General features: G+C 34.0%; 1 protein-coding gene across 1 annotated transcript; it reads right to left on the bottom strand.

The window, feature by feature from the left end:
• Positions 1–4,418: 4,418 nt before the first annotated feature.
• Positions 4,419–12,652, bottom strand: LOC125825446 (transcription factor PIF1-like). The gene is made up of 6 exons (XM_049504787.1): positions 11,932–12,652; positions 10,951–11,833; positions 8,589–8,687; positions 8,426–8,491; positions 8,266–8,331; positions 4,419–4,853 (listed from the first exon to the last, which is right to left on the bottom strand). The coding sequence occupies exons 1-6, from the start codon at positions 12,018–12,020 to the stop codon at positions 4,419–4,421; spliced, it is 1,638 nt and encodes a 545-aa protein (XP_049360744.1). The 5' UTR covers positions 12,021–12,652.
• Positions 12,653–16,834: the final 4,182 nt, after the last annotated feature.

The raw sequence follows: 16,834 nt of genomic DNA, 5'->3' as shown, positions 1-16,834 counted from the left end.
ATCATTGCTCTTGTTATTTATCTATACTTATTCCTTAGGACTACTTCTATTATTAGAAAATTATTTTTACTTTTTTTCCGTCAAGGAAAATAGAGAGAAATTACCCAAATGAGGACCCAATTAACTTTATCCAAACAAGGCATGTTTGATTAATAGGCCAACGTTTTGTTGCACATATTCAAACAAGTGCATAATGAAATAAACAAAAGGAATGCAGCTTTGGAGACTTTACATTGCAAATAATGTTAAAATGGACAAGGTATGCTACCACAACTCAATAACATCCTAATACAGTAAAAGTTGACAAGTTTTAAGTTAGATTATACAAGAAATTAAACATTAAAGTGAAACAAAATATCCAAGAGAAATAAGACATTAAATATCAAAACTATCTTAATCTTCGCCTTACGGATAAACATATGAGACTTGAAAACTTTTCCTAGTGACATTCTTGAGGGAGTAAAAAATTGAGATGTAGCTTGCCGATGCAGATCCGCCGTACACTTTGACCTTCCTAAACTTCTTTTCTTATGGGTTATAAGAAAGTATTTGTGTTCCACGATCCTGTTGCATCAAGATTTCTTCATCTTTCCAAGTTGAGAGTGGTATAAGTCTGTATAACAAATATCTAGTTGAATACTATCCTTTAAAATGTGATCTTTAGTCCAAATTCAGTTATTCCATACTTTTCATCCGCCATATATCAACATAATGACTTTGATCATTACTACACAAGCATAGACAATTCCCCAATTCTACTAGCGTATGAAATCATCTCGATATTTCGAGTCTTTTGACATATAATCATTTGAAATGATTACGGTTTATGGTACGTTGAATTTTAAAGAAAAAGGGAAAACAGCCAAGAAGAAGACAAAGTAGCAGAATGCAGAAGAAGAAAAAAGACGCACATTGCCATATTTGTTTTGGAAAAAAATATGGCTGAATGGCCATTATAGGTAAATTTCATAAATTGTATTAAAAAGATAGTAAGTAAAACTATTTTTCCTTTACGTTTGTCTTTTTGTTTTTTGTTTTTGAGCTGGGTCAGTCACTATCGAGCTAGCTTATTGATGAACTTATGGAAATCCCACTAAATTTAGGAGTTAATTACTTAGATACGTTCTAATTTGCAATGTCACGAATTTTATGAGTTTGGACTTTGGATACATATATAGAGCACGTCTAGATATGTTTAGATACATGTATCTCGGATACATGAGTCAAAATTAGGTATAATTTATTCTAGATACATTGTATCCAACTGCATTTGCATGTATCTGAATATCTCACTCTCCTTTCTCCTATCTCGATAGCCACTCTCCTCTCTCACTCGCCTCACTCCTGCCTCACTCGTCACTGTCCTCCCTCACTCGCTTCTCTTCCTATATCTGATATCCCAGATACAATAGTGTGATTCACATGTATATGGGAATCCCTTTCGTCTTTTTCCTATTTCGCTTGTCTCTCTCCCTATTTTAGTGTATCCGATAGTAAAAATTCATGTATTAAGGTGTATCTGACTTGAAATTTGATATGAAATTATTAATTACTGAAACAATATGTGATTATTTAAAATTATATGGAGAGTTATATAAAACAAATTAATAAAAATACTACAAAAAGTTAAGACTGCAACAATCTAACTTGACCGGATAAATTCAAGATTGTTGGGATTCCAGAGTGTAGTTCGGATAGCACCATCATCTCTTGTGCAGATAAAATCTTCCATACTTTCTTCAATGTAATCTAAGTATGGAATCATAGTAGAATGATAATTAATGCTTGATCTCCAAGGGGTTCACTATCTACATTGACATCATTATCATCATCGGACATTTAATCATTGTTTGTTGTTTCATGTTCCAAAGGTTTATCATTATCCAATTTACGAAGGCGATCATCACAAGTATCATTATTGTTCACAATTTGTGTACATTGATTCCCTGCATCTTTAAAACGATCACACCTATAAAATATAAAAATATAAATATATTGTATATAAGACTATTTTTAATTTAATAAATAAAAAATTATCACTTTATTTACCGATTAATTAACTCTGATGAAAATAGATGTGTCACTCGTATTCAAAGTATCCAAGTGCATGAGAGCATTTCTAGGCTCTCCCATATTACCACCTTATGCACTTGGAGAGTATTCAAACTATCCAAGTGCATGAAGGTGGTTCTATACGATACAACCCTGATCATTTATACTCATTTTGTTCATGCACAATATTACCACCCCAATATAAATTTGCTCTCACTTTAATATCATCCATTTTGTTTTGAATAAACAAAGTTAAAATACAACAATCTTTAGAATGAATGAAGTTAAATAATGAATGGATTTTTTGTAAGGAGAATGACTGAATATTTTAGTAAAGCGAATAAATGAAACTGAGCATGAATACATAGGGCAAATCACTCAACTACATAAATGAATGAAATCGCGTACTATCAAGCGATATAATAACTAAGCAAATAACCCACTGTGGAGCGATTTTATTTTATTTTTTTGAAAAAAAAAGGTTTCGCTCATAGTTTAGCAATTTGCTCTTTATATTATTGTTTATATCATTTCGTCAAAATTATTGTATATAACATTTCATTTTCTTCCATCTCTTTGATGGATAAAGGGTCTGAGAATTCATGAGAGTCGTGTAAGTTTAGGGATTTTCTTTAATGAATAAATAGTGTACATCATTTTATTTACTCTTTAATTGTTGTTTACAGCAATGGTGTTTGACTCAATTGATGGACAATTCCAATAGAAAGAATGGGCTGGCATTATGCCTTATCTAATGAAAGCACACAAGGACACTTATAAATGACTTTTTTTTATTGATTGAAAAAGAGACTATTTTTATCTTCTTCTTTTTTTTTGGCTTAACCACAAAAATGAAATATCATCTTCTCCAAAATAGTCACCAACCTAATTGTAAGGTAAATTATGGGGTGTTCAGCTAATATGCTAATCTCAGCAAGTTGAAGTTTAAAAAATAAATAAATAAGAAAATGCTAACAGTACAGCGATATTGAGAAAAAAAACATATCAAATTGCTCACTGTGAAGTGAACTTTAGAAAAAGGAAAACGTTAAGCAGGTTGCTCATTTTTTCTTAAAAAAAAATAAAAAAAATATCCTCAGAGTGGAGCAAGAGGGAAAGAAAAAAAAAAGAAGAGATAGATAATTGCTGATGGTGCAACAATATAAAAACTTTTAAAAAAATAAGAGCAAAATCACCGATATATGGTGCAGCGAGAAACAATTTTTTTAAAAAAAGCGAAAGTCGATCTGTAATGAGCAAGATTAAAAGATAAATACTGTCAAACGGTAGTTAAATCACAACATTTATGGGATGTCTGTTTTGGTTAAATCCAAAATTGAGTGGCCCTTAATGCATTTTGAAGGGAAAAAGTGGCGTATTTTGATAGCATATATGGACTTGCACAAAATAGTATAGTAGAGAGATATCAGTAATACAGCCGATGCATACCTCATTTTGGTGCATCAGACTGAGAATTATCATGAATATGTTTATGATCATCAATGTCTGCAGCAGTTAAAAGAGGCAGCAGACAGATGAATTTGGGGGTAAGAAGAATCATATGCCGGGAAATGCTTAAAACCTCTTCAAGATCACATATGCCGTTGAAACACTGGCCTCAAATTATATCCACATATGCCAAATGGAAATGAGATTTCAGGGCCACAATATGTAAAAGCAAAATGGATACTCTAGTAATAATTACAAGTTAGTGATGCTATATTTGTATCAACCTGCACTTGATGTTCCTCATACGCTACAAAATTTAGTTTCTGGAATCTTCAAACGCTCTGGCGTCCAGCTGATCAACCTGAAAATAGATTACAACTCAATGAGGTCTCAATTTAATTTTCTCTTTCTCCAGTTTGTTGTTTAAGAACCGCCACATTATGGCATATATTATAAACAATAAGATCTGAATAGTAAGCTTGCCAGATTGATGATTCCCTGGATTTCCAACTTCTTTTTTGCTGCTGGATTTATTGCTACTTGGCTGTTCTACTGCCTGATTCTGCATTTAAAAGCCAAGTTTTATAAAATGACATATCACTAGAGAAAGCATATGGATCACATTGAAAGGAAAGGAGAAACAGGCTTGGACTGCATCCATCCTATAAACACTCATTCAAGTAAAACTCAATTTGGCAAGTTATAGAAGTAAAGCAAGAGTATCTGTTTCTTTTGGAGAATAAGTTTAATCTAGAAACACAATCTTCTGTGAAGTGCAATTGACCAATGAGGCAATGACCAAGGTGAAAATAAATCGTCATCGCAAGATGCATAGAGTAAACTTGTTGCCCGTGGTCTCTACATGGACATAGTTATCATGATAATTAAGCAACAAGTAGATTTGTTCATGGTGCTCACTACATTGACATAGTCGCTATGAAATGAGTTAAGGACCAAGTAGAATAGGAAGGGCTTGCCTGCGCTAATGCAACTTGCGCCTGCTGGAGACTAAAAAACTGCTGATATGGATCACTAAAATTCGGAAGTCTTGACTGGTTCGAATTATGTGCAACAAGTGAATTTAGCATTGGATCTGGTTGACTTGAGGCTTGCATTCTGGATGGATCTGCAACTGGAACTGGTGGCAAATGAAATGGAGGGATAGGAAATCTAGGACCCATTTGTGCTGCTGCAGCTGCATTCTGCATCACTGCACCTGGTAATAGAGGTGGATATGGCACCATTGGCCTGTTCATGCCAATCTCCATACCCATCCCCATTCCCATTGGCGGCATGTACGGCTGCATTCCAGGATACATCATCGGGACCATGCCACATCCCATGGACATCATCTGTAGACAAACAGATCATATGATCAAACTACACTCTGATGCGAGTACAAATCTTTTTTAAGATAATAACAAAAAGGAGTACATGGCTATATCAACAACTAAGTTCAGCATGCATATTACACAACCAGAGATTAGTTGAGAAACTCTAATAAAAGATACTCATGAAAACCTCCTTGACACTGAATATATGTACACCAGCTCAGACCAAGTCTGAGCTGGAAACGTAGGTCACTAAGGAGAATAATGAACTTTATTTTTTGACAAGCAAGGAATGTCACTTTTGGAAGAGGAGGTTAAAGGCAGTGAGAATATGATGAGTGAATCCTTAATATTCACGATGTAACACTGAAGATGTACATTGGTCTATTTTATCTATATTTTCAACTACACTAGGTGAAAGAGATAGGTTAATTGTTCCAGCAAAGGAGTTACATTTCCATTCACGTCCAACTGACATTCAATAATGACGTTTGAGCACCTTCATGGAATTTGAATCAAGAGTGTGCTACAAACAAATTAAGCACTTAACTCCACATATTACAAGGTGAACTGCTCTTTTATGAGCAATGATGGAACTGGGAAAGAATTAACACTATAAAGATTTTTGTTGCAGTGTCTAACTCAACCCCAAAAGTTAGCTCATGGAGGGAGGATTGCCCAAATCCATATAAGCATATCAGCAGTCCATTCCCAACCAATGCGGACTTTAACCTACTCTAACACCCCTTCTACACCCAGGTCCAACTGAGCGTGGACCGGAAGCTCAAATGGGAATGGACTTGACTCTTACACCATGTAATCAGATGGAAGAGGTTATTTTATTCCAAAAGGTAAGCAGTGAATAAATATGATAGACTGTTGGTTAGCTTATGAAAGAGATAGAAGATGATTCCTACAAAATTTGCTTTCTAAATATGGCTATGTACTTTACAGGAATGAAGTCTATATACATTCTATACCATATAAAGATATGATAATTGAGTCTAACACAACTCCAAAAGCTAGTTCAGGAGGAGAAGATTACCCAAGTCCATATAAGCAAACTATCAATCTATTACCCAACCATTGTGGGACTTTAACCCACTCTAACACCCCCTCACGCCCCAACCAAACTGGAGCGCGGACCAGGCACCCAAACGGAGATGAACTTGGTTCAGATACCATGTAATCAGATGGAAGAAGTTATCTTATTCCAAAAGGTAAGCAATGAATAAATACAATAGATTGTTTGCTAACTTAGGAAAGAGATAGAAGATGAATCCTACAAACCTACTATTTAAATATAGTTATGTACTTCACCGGAATGAAGTCTATATACATTCTATACCATATAAAGATATGAAACCTGAGTCTAACTCAACTCCGAAAGCTAGCTCATGAGAAGTAGACTGTTCAAGTCTATATGAGCAGACCGTCAGTCTATTTCCCAACCATTGCAAGACTTTAACCCACTCTAACACCCCTTCGCGCTCCGACCCAACTAGAGCATGGACCGGGATTCCAAAAAGGGAAGGACTTGACTCTGATACCATGTAATCGGATGGAAGAAGTTATCTTATTCCAAAAGGTAAGCAATGAGTATATACAATAGATTATTTGCTAACTTAGGAAAGATATAGAAGATGATACCTACAAATTAATCTCCTATCTTAATATGGCTATTTACTTTACTAGAAATGAAACCTATATACATTCTATACCATGTAAAGATATAACATTTGGACCTAATTCAACCCCAAAACCTAGCTTATGAGGAGAGGATTGTCCAAGTACATATAGGCAGACCGTCACTCCATCACCCAACTAATACGGGACTTTAACCCACTCTAACAAACACTAATGGAGCCCAAAAGAGTTCTTCCAAGCAGTTTTTAGGGAAGAAACGTTGAATGCCCTAAAGTGGCCCAGTTTAGTTGTCCTTGCCCTTAGTAAGGAAGCATTAACTATTGGTCATTCTCATAGATAGAATATGAAGAAGAAGACCATGATAATAACACCACGGGTCGTAGAATTAACTAAACTAGTGTAGAGACTTAAAAATTTTGCAAATAAAGAATGAGGATTTGTTGTTCTATTTATAAAAAGGTTTTCATTTCATCGATTAAATTATTTGTTTCCTCCTTCAACAAAAAGCAAATGTAATCTTTTAGCAGTAAATATTTGGAAACTAAATAGTAATGCCGTTATGTAGTGGACATAAATATACTGTATACATACATTATGGTATCAATAGAAAAAATGGAAGTATAGCACCAGAGTTATGATTATACAAGTCTCCAATCGAGCCCTAGCAGTGTTTACAACGTCATTTGAATAAGTTATACCACAAAGAAATACATAATTTCACACTTAAAATAATGTTAGGGAACACACACACATGCACACATGGTGTGTGCATGCGCATATATGTGTATATATATGTAAAATATATGAAAAGCGTAATGTAATAAATAGGAAAGGCATGTGTTATAGCTTTCACTTTCGCAAGAAATCTGGTAGTGAAGTAACGACGAGATTTGGTTTCACTAGGACAATAACACTAAAAAATAGTCCAACGCTGTAGTACTTAATTAACATGCAAGTTCTTAAAATTTAGACAATATCCAAATATTGCATTAGAATCATCCAGATATTGCTACATGAATTACAAATACTGGTAATTTAGATTCTATATTTCTTAGATATTATATGATTGCCTTATTAGGTTGTTCTTTATTTGAGTATCTGTAGTGCTATGAGATAAGGATATTCTGATCGACCCTAACTGGTGCTCTGAGTAATCTAGTTACCATTGCTACTTCCTACTAATATTGTAAATGAGAAAAAGTGTGTTATACCAGAAGAAAGGCAGTAGTTTGAATATACAATGTTGTTGACTTATAACTTACTAAGAGCATGTTTGGATTGAAGTCACAAGCCATAAGTTATAAATCCTATTTTATGGCTTTGCTTATTTTTATGATTTTGTCTTTAAACCAAGTGCTTTCAAGCACTTCTTTTTAATCCAAACACTCCTAAAAGTTATTTTAGCTTAAAAGCACTTAAAATAAGCACATCCAAGAGGGTTATAAAAAAGGATTTGACCATATACAAACATTAAAATAAAGCAACGAATTGACTTGCAGACAACGAAAGAATGTAATATTTACATAAAAAAAAGTAGTTCTAAATATTTCTAGTAATATCTTGACTTTCTATTATTTATATTTAAGATGCAGGCATTAAGAGAATGAGGTTCTTTAGGTGTAAATTTATCCAACTTTCTGGTGTTTAGGCCAAATATTGTATAGGACTACAATAAACTATTCCCTCTCAGAAAGGACTATCAAATTCCTTTACTATAAAGAAATTGAACAAGAAGGGTTGGAATGTATCAAGAGGCAATACATGAAAAAGATGTTAATAAATGTACCTGCACTTGCAATTGCAGTGATTTCAAATACTCAATTGCCTCATCAAGCATTGAAGCTTTGTCCGTCTGAAATTCAACAAAAGATTAAGTCAAATATATTAAGAGGAGAGTAAACTATATGTTCTATATATTGTAGAGAATTCAACGAAGAGGCCAAAACCTTGTTACAGCGTGGTATGAGTTCCTGCAGGGCCTTCATCTTCTCATTTATTCTGTCTCTACGTCTCTGTGGTGATTGGAGCATTGGCATGTTGATTAACAGTCAAATGACAAAAACAGTGAAATTCTCAAAACTCTCAAATCAACAACTGCACAACACATACCCTTTCTGAAAGATTATGGACCTCCGCAGCACGAGATCGCTTTGTGGATGTTGAACCGCGTGCTTGCTTTTTTGTATCAGGAGACTCAAATTCAGCTTCCTAGGGAAATTGAGACATAAGTTAATGAAGCATTAATAGTAACTCAACAAAAAGGAAACAATTTGTTCTCAACTTCCAGAGTTTCTTGTCTTTCTCCCACAAGACAAGACATCAGGAAAGTTGAGTTTAACAATCTTACAACAGAAAAGTTCACATGATCTCCCAAAAAGTAAGATGGCGTATACCTTTCTGGTGAGGAGGGAAGTTAAAAGTGGCCAGCAATTGCCAAAATCCCTTCACTCCCACCACTTTGAAATTTTCTTTCTGCCACCTTCTGGTAGTTCTTACATTTATACATCAAAAGACCATGAGATTTTCTAAGTGCTCCTGAGTTTTCGATTGCTCCTACTCATCGGTAACCTTAGAAAGTATTTAGACTTAAATGTACCACACTTCCTTTCTTTACTTCATTTAATTTTCTTCTTTTCTTATCGCAAAAAGAATTCTGCTTGAAACAAATTATTAATCCTCTCAGAGGAACAAATTGATTTAGAAGTAACTTGCAAGTCGACCCGGTGCAATTTGGAATGCTGTCTGCAAACTAGGGAGTCAAGAGAAATAGCAAAGAACAATGAGGTGGGTTTCATCTGATGTAAACATTATGGTACTGAGGTATACATACAGCTTGTTCAAACAGTTTTTCACTCATATTCAGGTCCTTAATGGGAATTCAATGTTCTAAGAGTGTTGAGAAAATGAGATGCTTCTCGATTGTTTTGAGAACACTCTCTTGGAAAAGAGATTCTACTCTTTGTCCACTCAAAGTTGTCTCCTAAAAACTAAACTACCACTGCTCTGATTTGTCATGTGAAACTTGCAAGTATCCAGTATACAGTAGCAAAGACAGTAGTCAAAGCCAAATAAGGTGTGTTTGGTATGGAGGAAAACACTTTCGTTAATCATGAGTTCAGTATGGAACAAACACAGTTATTCACAAGCCTCATACCCTAACTACCACTCCCTTTGTATTAAAACAAATTTCGATATTGAGTTGGCTTACACGCACCTATTGTCGAGGGAACATATATTTGGCTAACCCGGCATCGAGATACTTTTTACTATTATAGGAAATGATAGTTTCAATAAAGTAGAGATCAATGAATAGTTGAGTTATGAAAGTGTGTGCATTTACTTTTTCAGTTTTTACCATTAACTCATTTTATTTTATAGGTGAAAAGGTCAACAATGCCTAACTAGTAACTAGTATTCGAAAGTTTGGCACATCCATGACCCTACGTTATAAATCTAGGAAAAAGAACTGGAACTCCTTAAAACTATTTAGTTTAAATTTTTAATTTAATTATTAATAACATAACTTCATATATGCATAGACATCACATGACAAGTTTAAAGTTAGGAGTTCTAGGATACTTTTATTAACTTCTTATTCACGACATAAAATGAAATTAACAAATGAGGTAGACATTATTTTTTTTAAAAAAAATAATTTATCCTCATATGACACTATGATTTTAAGACTGTCAGAAAATTCAGCACAATATAAGATATGCTGATTTCAGAAAACATTCCCAAGGAGATCACATACGGCCCCCCTCTTCTTTAAGCTCCGTTGCATCACGAATGGTTAACACAGACAATGGGACAAAGTTAAATAAGTCCAAACACTCCAGTGACCTTTGCTATAAACAGGGGGCAATAAAAGAAAAAAAAATACTCTATTCGTTTAAAAAAGAATGACCTCATTTCTTTTTTAATCTGTTTCGAAAAGAATGACCTTTTTTTTTTTTGGTAACATTTTAATTTCAACTTTTCACGTGGCATATTTAAAGCCACAAGATTAAAGGACAATTTTGTTTATTTGACAGAACTTTTATTTAGGACTACAAGATTCAAAACTCTTCTTAATTTTTCTTAAACTCCGTGTCAAGTCAAACAAGATCATTCTTTCTAAAATGGAGGGAGTAAGTACTTTCTAAAGGTTCTAGAGTCGCTTATTATTTTATTTTAACCACTAATAGATGTTTCCTTTTCTTTTTCACCTCATAACTAAAAGCAGTAGAAAAACTTTATTTTATGGTTAGTGATCTGCCACGTGTCCTAAACAACAGCCACAAAATTGCCGGCTCGAAGCCACGTCACGTTACAGCACAAACATGTGACGTAACCAAGAAAAATCCCTCCTAACGCTAAAATGCACCGTAAGTTAGATATTCTTGCGAGCCACGAAAAACGACAGCGCCTGTGAAAGACAGGTGCGAGTAATTGGGAATTACAAGAGAAGAAAACAACAATTACTGCTCACCTCATTCTGACCTTCGTCGTCCGTTTCTCTTCCTTTCCGTTTCCGATCATCCGCTGCTGCTGCTGTTGCCGTTGCCGTTGGCGCCGCCTTATGCGACGGTGCTGGTGCTGGTGGTTCGGCACTGGCGCTTACACTATTTCCTGAGCAACCCGGAGATGACGTCATTGAAATGTCACATGTTGTTGTCGGTTCTCTAATTGCCGTTGACGTAGTCGCAGTTCCGGTGCTGCCGTTTATAGTACTACATCCTACATTTCCGCCGGGAACTGGTACCACATTATCGGGTACGTGTGAAACTCTAGATTCCTGCCCTGTAATTGGAGTTACGTTTGAATCCACGACCGTTGAATCTCTCGGTGACTTGCTTAAATTTGCCTGACCAGGTTCTAACCTGGCTGTAGGCAATCGCGAGAAGTGTCCGAAGTTCTGGAACCGATTTGAATTTTCTGTGACGGAGCGTCTAGAAGGAGGTATAGGTGGCCGAGGAGCCGTTCCAATCGGCGCTGCTGGCGATGGTTGTGGCGGAGGTGGACGGATCTCCAACGTAGACGTACGGCTATCTCGTGGCAGCGCGGCGGTGGTTAAGGTAGAAGTCGGCGTGGGATATAGGAGATCGGAGTAGAGATCACGTTCGAAGGAGGAGTCATCGAGTGGGTAGTGAAGCCATGAGGCCATCTCATCCTCCTGCATAAACAGATGATGTGGAGTAGTTTCCTCTACATGTCGGATCTCTCTACTGACACCTTGGTCAGAGGGAATAACCGCATCACGACCGCCTCCACTGCCGTTACCGATGTGAGATTTCTTAACAGATCTTTGATTCTGACTCTGCATAACCACTTGACCATTTTGCCACAGTAGTTCCATGATTTCCTCTTCCGCCCTATGAAAAGAACAAACAAAAATCTCTTCCACTTCAAAATCACAAATCAGAAAATTAAACCTTTCATTCAAATGATTAAAAAAGAACATAAAGCTTACATTGCGGACTTCTTAGTTCTGGTAAGACCAGATGAAGCAGGAAGAGAGTAGTCATCATCCATATCAAAATCAGGAACAGAATGATTCATCGTGACGTAGGCAGCTCAAATCTCCCAAATAAAATAATCAAAATTGGTCAGGCACCGCCGCAACAAGCAGTCCCAAACTCACCATAACACTGGAGCTGCTTATTAACACCGCCCATAAATCTAGGAAATCAAAAGCTCACACAAAAGGCTGCTGCTTAATGTTAAAAACGTCTTTAACAACCTCCAGAGTTAGCTGAAAGTACCTTTTTGAAACCCTTTTACTGTTGTGTGTAGTTTGAAAATGGAGAGACGAGTGACGATTGATTGAGTAGCAGAGAGCAAGAAGGTGGGCGATTTTGGGTATGAATACTTTCCTCTTTCTATTCTTTCCTTCTTTCCTTTCTTGGTTTTTGCCTTTATTGTTAATGTCCTTTTGCAAGAGAGATAAGGTCCGTTCTCTCCTCCTCTCTCTCTCTTTCCTCACCGTGCCTTTAATCTTCGAATAAAAATGAAAGAAAAAGACGAAATTGATTTTTGACACTATTGCATCGGACACAGTTATTTCACTGTCATTATAAACACATTTCCCCACCTGTTTCAATCAAGCAGCTTATCATCAATTACTACTAAACTACTACTACTATTTCCTACTCCTCTCTCCCAACTTGAGTCTTTTACATTTTTGCCCTAACAAAATTTAAAAATTTGTCAACAAATATTTTTTTCAGATTTAATTGGTGTTTCAATACGGATATGGTATGGGAGACCAATTTTTTTTCCCTATCCATAATTAGAGAGGGTACAAAAGGTTTAATAAAGCAGTAGTCTTTGAACTCGTCACTCCGAGTCTAAATAATAAATTCTTGGTCAATTATTCGTTTATACACATATGCATAATTGTTTGATTTGAGAAAATGTGTAACACATACATAATTATATTTGGGAAAATGTGACACACAGACATGATAATTTTGATAAATGTGAATAGAACATGGAAAGTTTGCATTTTATTAACTTTGTTGCGTGACTTCAAATTAGGTCGTGATGATAAGGTGTTGATACAAAATTTCATGTGCCGATTGGTATTAAAATCAAACAAAAAAAAAATGATTTGGAAAACAATTTTTGATGTGTTTGAGAGCCGACTTAAATTGTAAAATTTAATAATTCTTCTAAACTGATTATTTAAGCATATTAGAACTGCTTAATGACATTATTTGTTGCTTTGTCTGGTGGGGCCCTGCACAAATTACCTTATGTATATATCTACAAAAACTATTGGTTAATAAGAGAAAGATAGAGCTGATAGAGACATAGTAATATATGAATTCATATTTGGATAACTTTGGATTTCCAATTAACACGTAGTATTATTTATAATATATGTACAAATACTTTAATGATTCGAACAGAAGTCCATCTATCACCAAAAAGAATATGATTATCTATGTTGTACAGTAGCAGTTTTATGTAATGAATGTTAAATAAAATAATTTGCTAAGCACATGTTTAAGATACACTTATCATTGTTTATATTACTTAAATATTAACACTTTAATTAGTTGACAAAAGCTAAAAAGTAGTGATTGTTCTGTATAATATATCATTATCCATTGTGGATCCTCCGCATATTAAAAGCTGATTCGGGCGTGAGCGCTGAGCAGTCCACAATTATTTATTTAACAAAAAAAAACGTCTAAAAATCTTTTATTACATGAAATTAAAAAAAATGTCTAGCTAATAATTTGGTCTAAAAATATTTATATTGCTAATAATTTGGTTCAAAGGTGCCTTTCTGGTTCAAAAATGTCATTTTTTAAAGTAATTTGTTTGCATAGTTTAACTACCAAATACCAATCACTAATTTTATTCTATTATTTAACTTTTTCTTCAAAGCTTTCATCATTTTATTCTCTTGATAACTCAGACTTATAATCTTAAGATTAAAAGTAGCAAGTACTTAACTACTTATCATTCAAGGAACCTTATTTTGTCAAACTATGATCCTGATTAAGTTGAGTCCTTTCGTTATCTTAAAATATAAAGTACTACTTTTGTTTTTGTTAGTAATTTTTTTTATTGTCATAGATAAGAATAAAAATTGATATTTTTTTTTGAATTATTAACCTAGGTGGTCCTAAGAATGTAAGGTACCCCTTGGTGGTGCTAAAGCATAATTCTTACTACATGTCCAAGTATATCGAATATTAGATGCACTGGAGATATTGAGAACGATAGTGCTCTAAGAACAGAATATATATCTTTAATTTGAATCTGACATGTCAAAATGATTTATCTACTTGTGGCATAACGCAAGAAATGACCATTTTTTTCTTAGAGGAATGATATAGTATAATTAAATTACACATTATGGATAATAAGAAACACATTATAGTAAGGCCTCGTTTTAAAAGAATTTGAAGTTGAAGTTTTGTCTGAACATGTAATTGGAATATTTTGTCAGACTATGAGTTGCAACCTTCTATTCCAAATTGTCAAAGAATGTTATAATGAAGAAATTGTAAGTCAATATATAGCTAACTTTACAGTTTTTGCAACCAGATATTCTTTGCTCACTTGTTTTCTCACTTTCTAAGTGATAAAGGTGATGGCTCAGTTCCTGGGGTTGATGTACACTTACTTGAGCATATCCATAACCAAAAACATTGGATTAAATTATTCATAAGACACTATTATTGCTCTGTACTATTAGCATAGAATAAGAAATGTGGATATGTGGGACAAGGTGGGAGTGGCTTTTTGTGGAGGATATGATGTGAAAAGCGAGGGTGAGATGATTCGGACTTGTGAAGATGAGATACACATATGCCTCAGAGTAGAGGTGTGAGAGATTGTTTATGGATGGTTTCAGAATAAGTAGAGGTAGACTGAAGAAGTAGTGGATCATTGGACAGGGCATGAAATAGTTTCGGTTTAGCAAGGACATGACTTTAGATATATAGGAGGGTATGAAAGACACAAATTAGGACAGAAAGTTAGTATGTAGCCGTGTTTCGTCTTATTGTCCCTTCATATTAGTAGTCGTAGTATTGTTCTTATAGTTTCATTCCTTCAAAAAAATTTACTATATGTTGTTCTTTATATCTCGATTATCATTTTGTTGCAGTATCTATTGTGTTACTATCTATTATTTTTATTATTATTTGATGCTTCTTGTATTTTCATTACTTTTTTTTTGAGATTATTCTGGACTTTTTTTCTTAAGCCGGGGGTCTATCAGAAACAAGATATCTACCTCTGAGGTACGAATAAGACCTATATATACTCTATGGCCTTTCCAAACTCCATTTCGTGGAACTTACCCGTGATATGTTGTTGTACTATCAGCATAGAATAAACTCATTAGTGTGAATAACTCAATAGTAAAAGATTTATGGAATCGGAAAGAGCAACTTTTTTATAATACCAACTTACAAATCTTTGTTTACATTTGAAATAGACGGTTGGTAGATATTGTAGGTAGTTATAACTATATTAACTTATGAATTTTTTGTTTACAAAATATAAATTTATTGGCCAAGTTTTACTTTAGTTTACAAAATTTGTTGAAATCATGCTCTCAAATCCTATTACCAAATGCTTACTAAATCAAATAAGGAGTAAACTACGAAGTTGCTCTCATTTCAGAAATTATTCTATATAAATATGTATCTTAATAGGGTGATAATATGTAGATGATGTGAACATAACGTTAAAGATATATACAATCCCAATAAATAGTTTGCACTTTGCTTAGCTCTTAAAATATATGCACACCACAATTCAAACTCATAGTAAACATTAACAAATTTTTTCATGACATAGCGATTTACACAAATTGAGAATTCTTGAAGATGAAATCTTTCCTAAATAAATACGTCAACATGATTGAGCCAAACCCCTTTGCAATTTTTTTGTAAAACAAAATAGAGAAAAATATTCACAACAAAAAAAAAATCTAGGGTTCTTCATTTTAAAAATAGAAAAGAGCAAAACTAATTTCAAAATTTAAGGATTCAACTTTCAATTTTATTGTTTTAAAATAGTTGTTCTGGTAGTTGTAAACAAGAAGAAATTCAAAACTTAGAAATATTAGTACATTATATACGTCATATACATTATTATACATAGTGATACACATAATATACATAGTATATACATTATTATACACAATGTTATAGGTTGTATATATATATTTGTTATACATAACACAACTATAATAAAAGCATTGTCCAACCACCCTGAAAATGTAATGTCGGTTGGTTTGGACTCGGGTTGACTTTTTTTATTTAAAACCAAATTAATATAAGTATAGTTGGGATTTTTTTTTCCAATACCAAACTAAGGAAACCAAACCATAAGGCGGATTTTTTTTCTGATTTTCAATTCGATTTTGTACATCCCTATCATAATGCAGAAGTTAGGATTATAATGGTCAATATGACTGCATCTATTAATTAATTAATTAATACCTGGACTCACCCATTAATTACTTTAAAAGCTAAAACGTTTAGGGCTCGTTTGGTGTGAGGGATAATATCAAATAGTCCCGGGATTAAATTATAGTACCGCTTATTTTGTTGTTTGGTTGACAAGTTTGGATAACTTATCCCGGGATTAATAATTAGTACCGGGATAAGTTATCCCTCTCTTTGGGTGATATAGTAATCCCGGGATAACTTATCCCGGGATAAAATAGGTAAATGACAAAAATGTCTCTTTCAACCCTTTTGTTATATCACTTTTTACATTAATGAAGGGCATTTTTGTAAACAAATAAATTGTTCTTAAAATTTATTATTTTGAATACAACAAACCAAACACTCAATAAAAAATAATCCCAACACAACTTATCCCATCATAACTAATCCCAA

Source organism: Solanum verrucosum, unplaced genomic scaffold (assembly GCF_900185275.1).
Source record: "Solanum verrucosum unplaced genomic scaffold, falcon-dt-bn FXZP01000101.1, whole genome shotgun sequence".
Taxonomy (NCBI): domain Eukaryota; kingdom Viridiplantae; phylum Streptophyta; class Magnoliopsida; order Solanales; family Solanaceae; genus Solanum; species Solanum verrucosum.
The sequence above is the reverse complement of the archived record's forward strand: the minus strand, read 5'-3'. Positions and strand labels throughout refer to the sequence as shown.

Coding starts and splice junctions, on each gene's coding strand:
- LOC125825446 (XM_049504787.1), bottom strand. CDS start 12,020: ATGAATCATTCTGTTCCTGATTTTGATATGGATGATGACTACTCTCTT. Junction 8,492..8,588: donor TCCATAATCTTTCAGAAAGG/GTATGTGTTGTG, acceptor CAATCACCACAG/AGACGTAGAGACAGAATAAA. Junction 8,332..8,425: donor TCATACCACGCTGTAACAAG/GTTTTGGCCTCT, acceptor GTTGAATTTCAG/ACGGACAAAGCTTCAATGCT.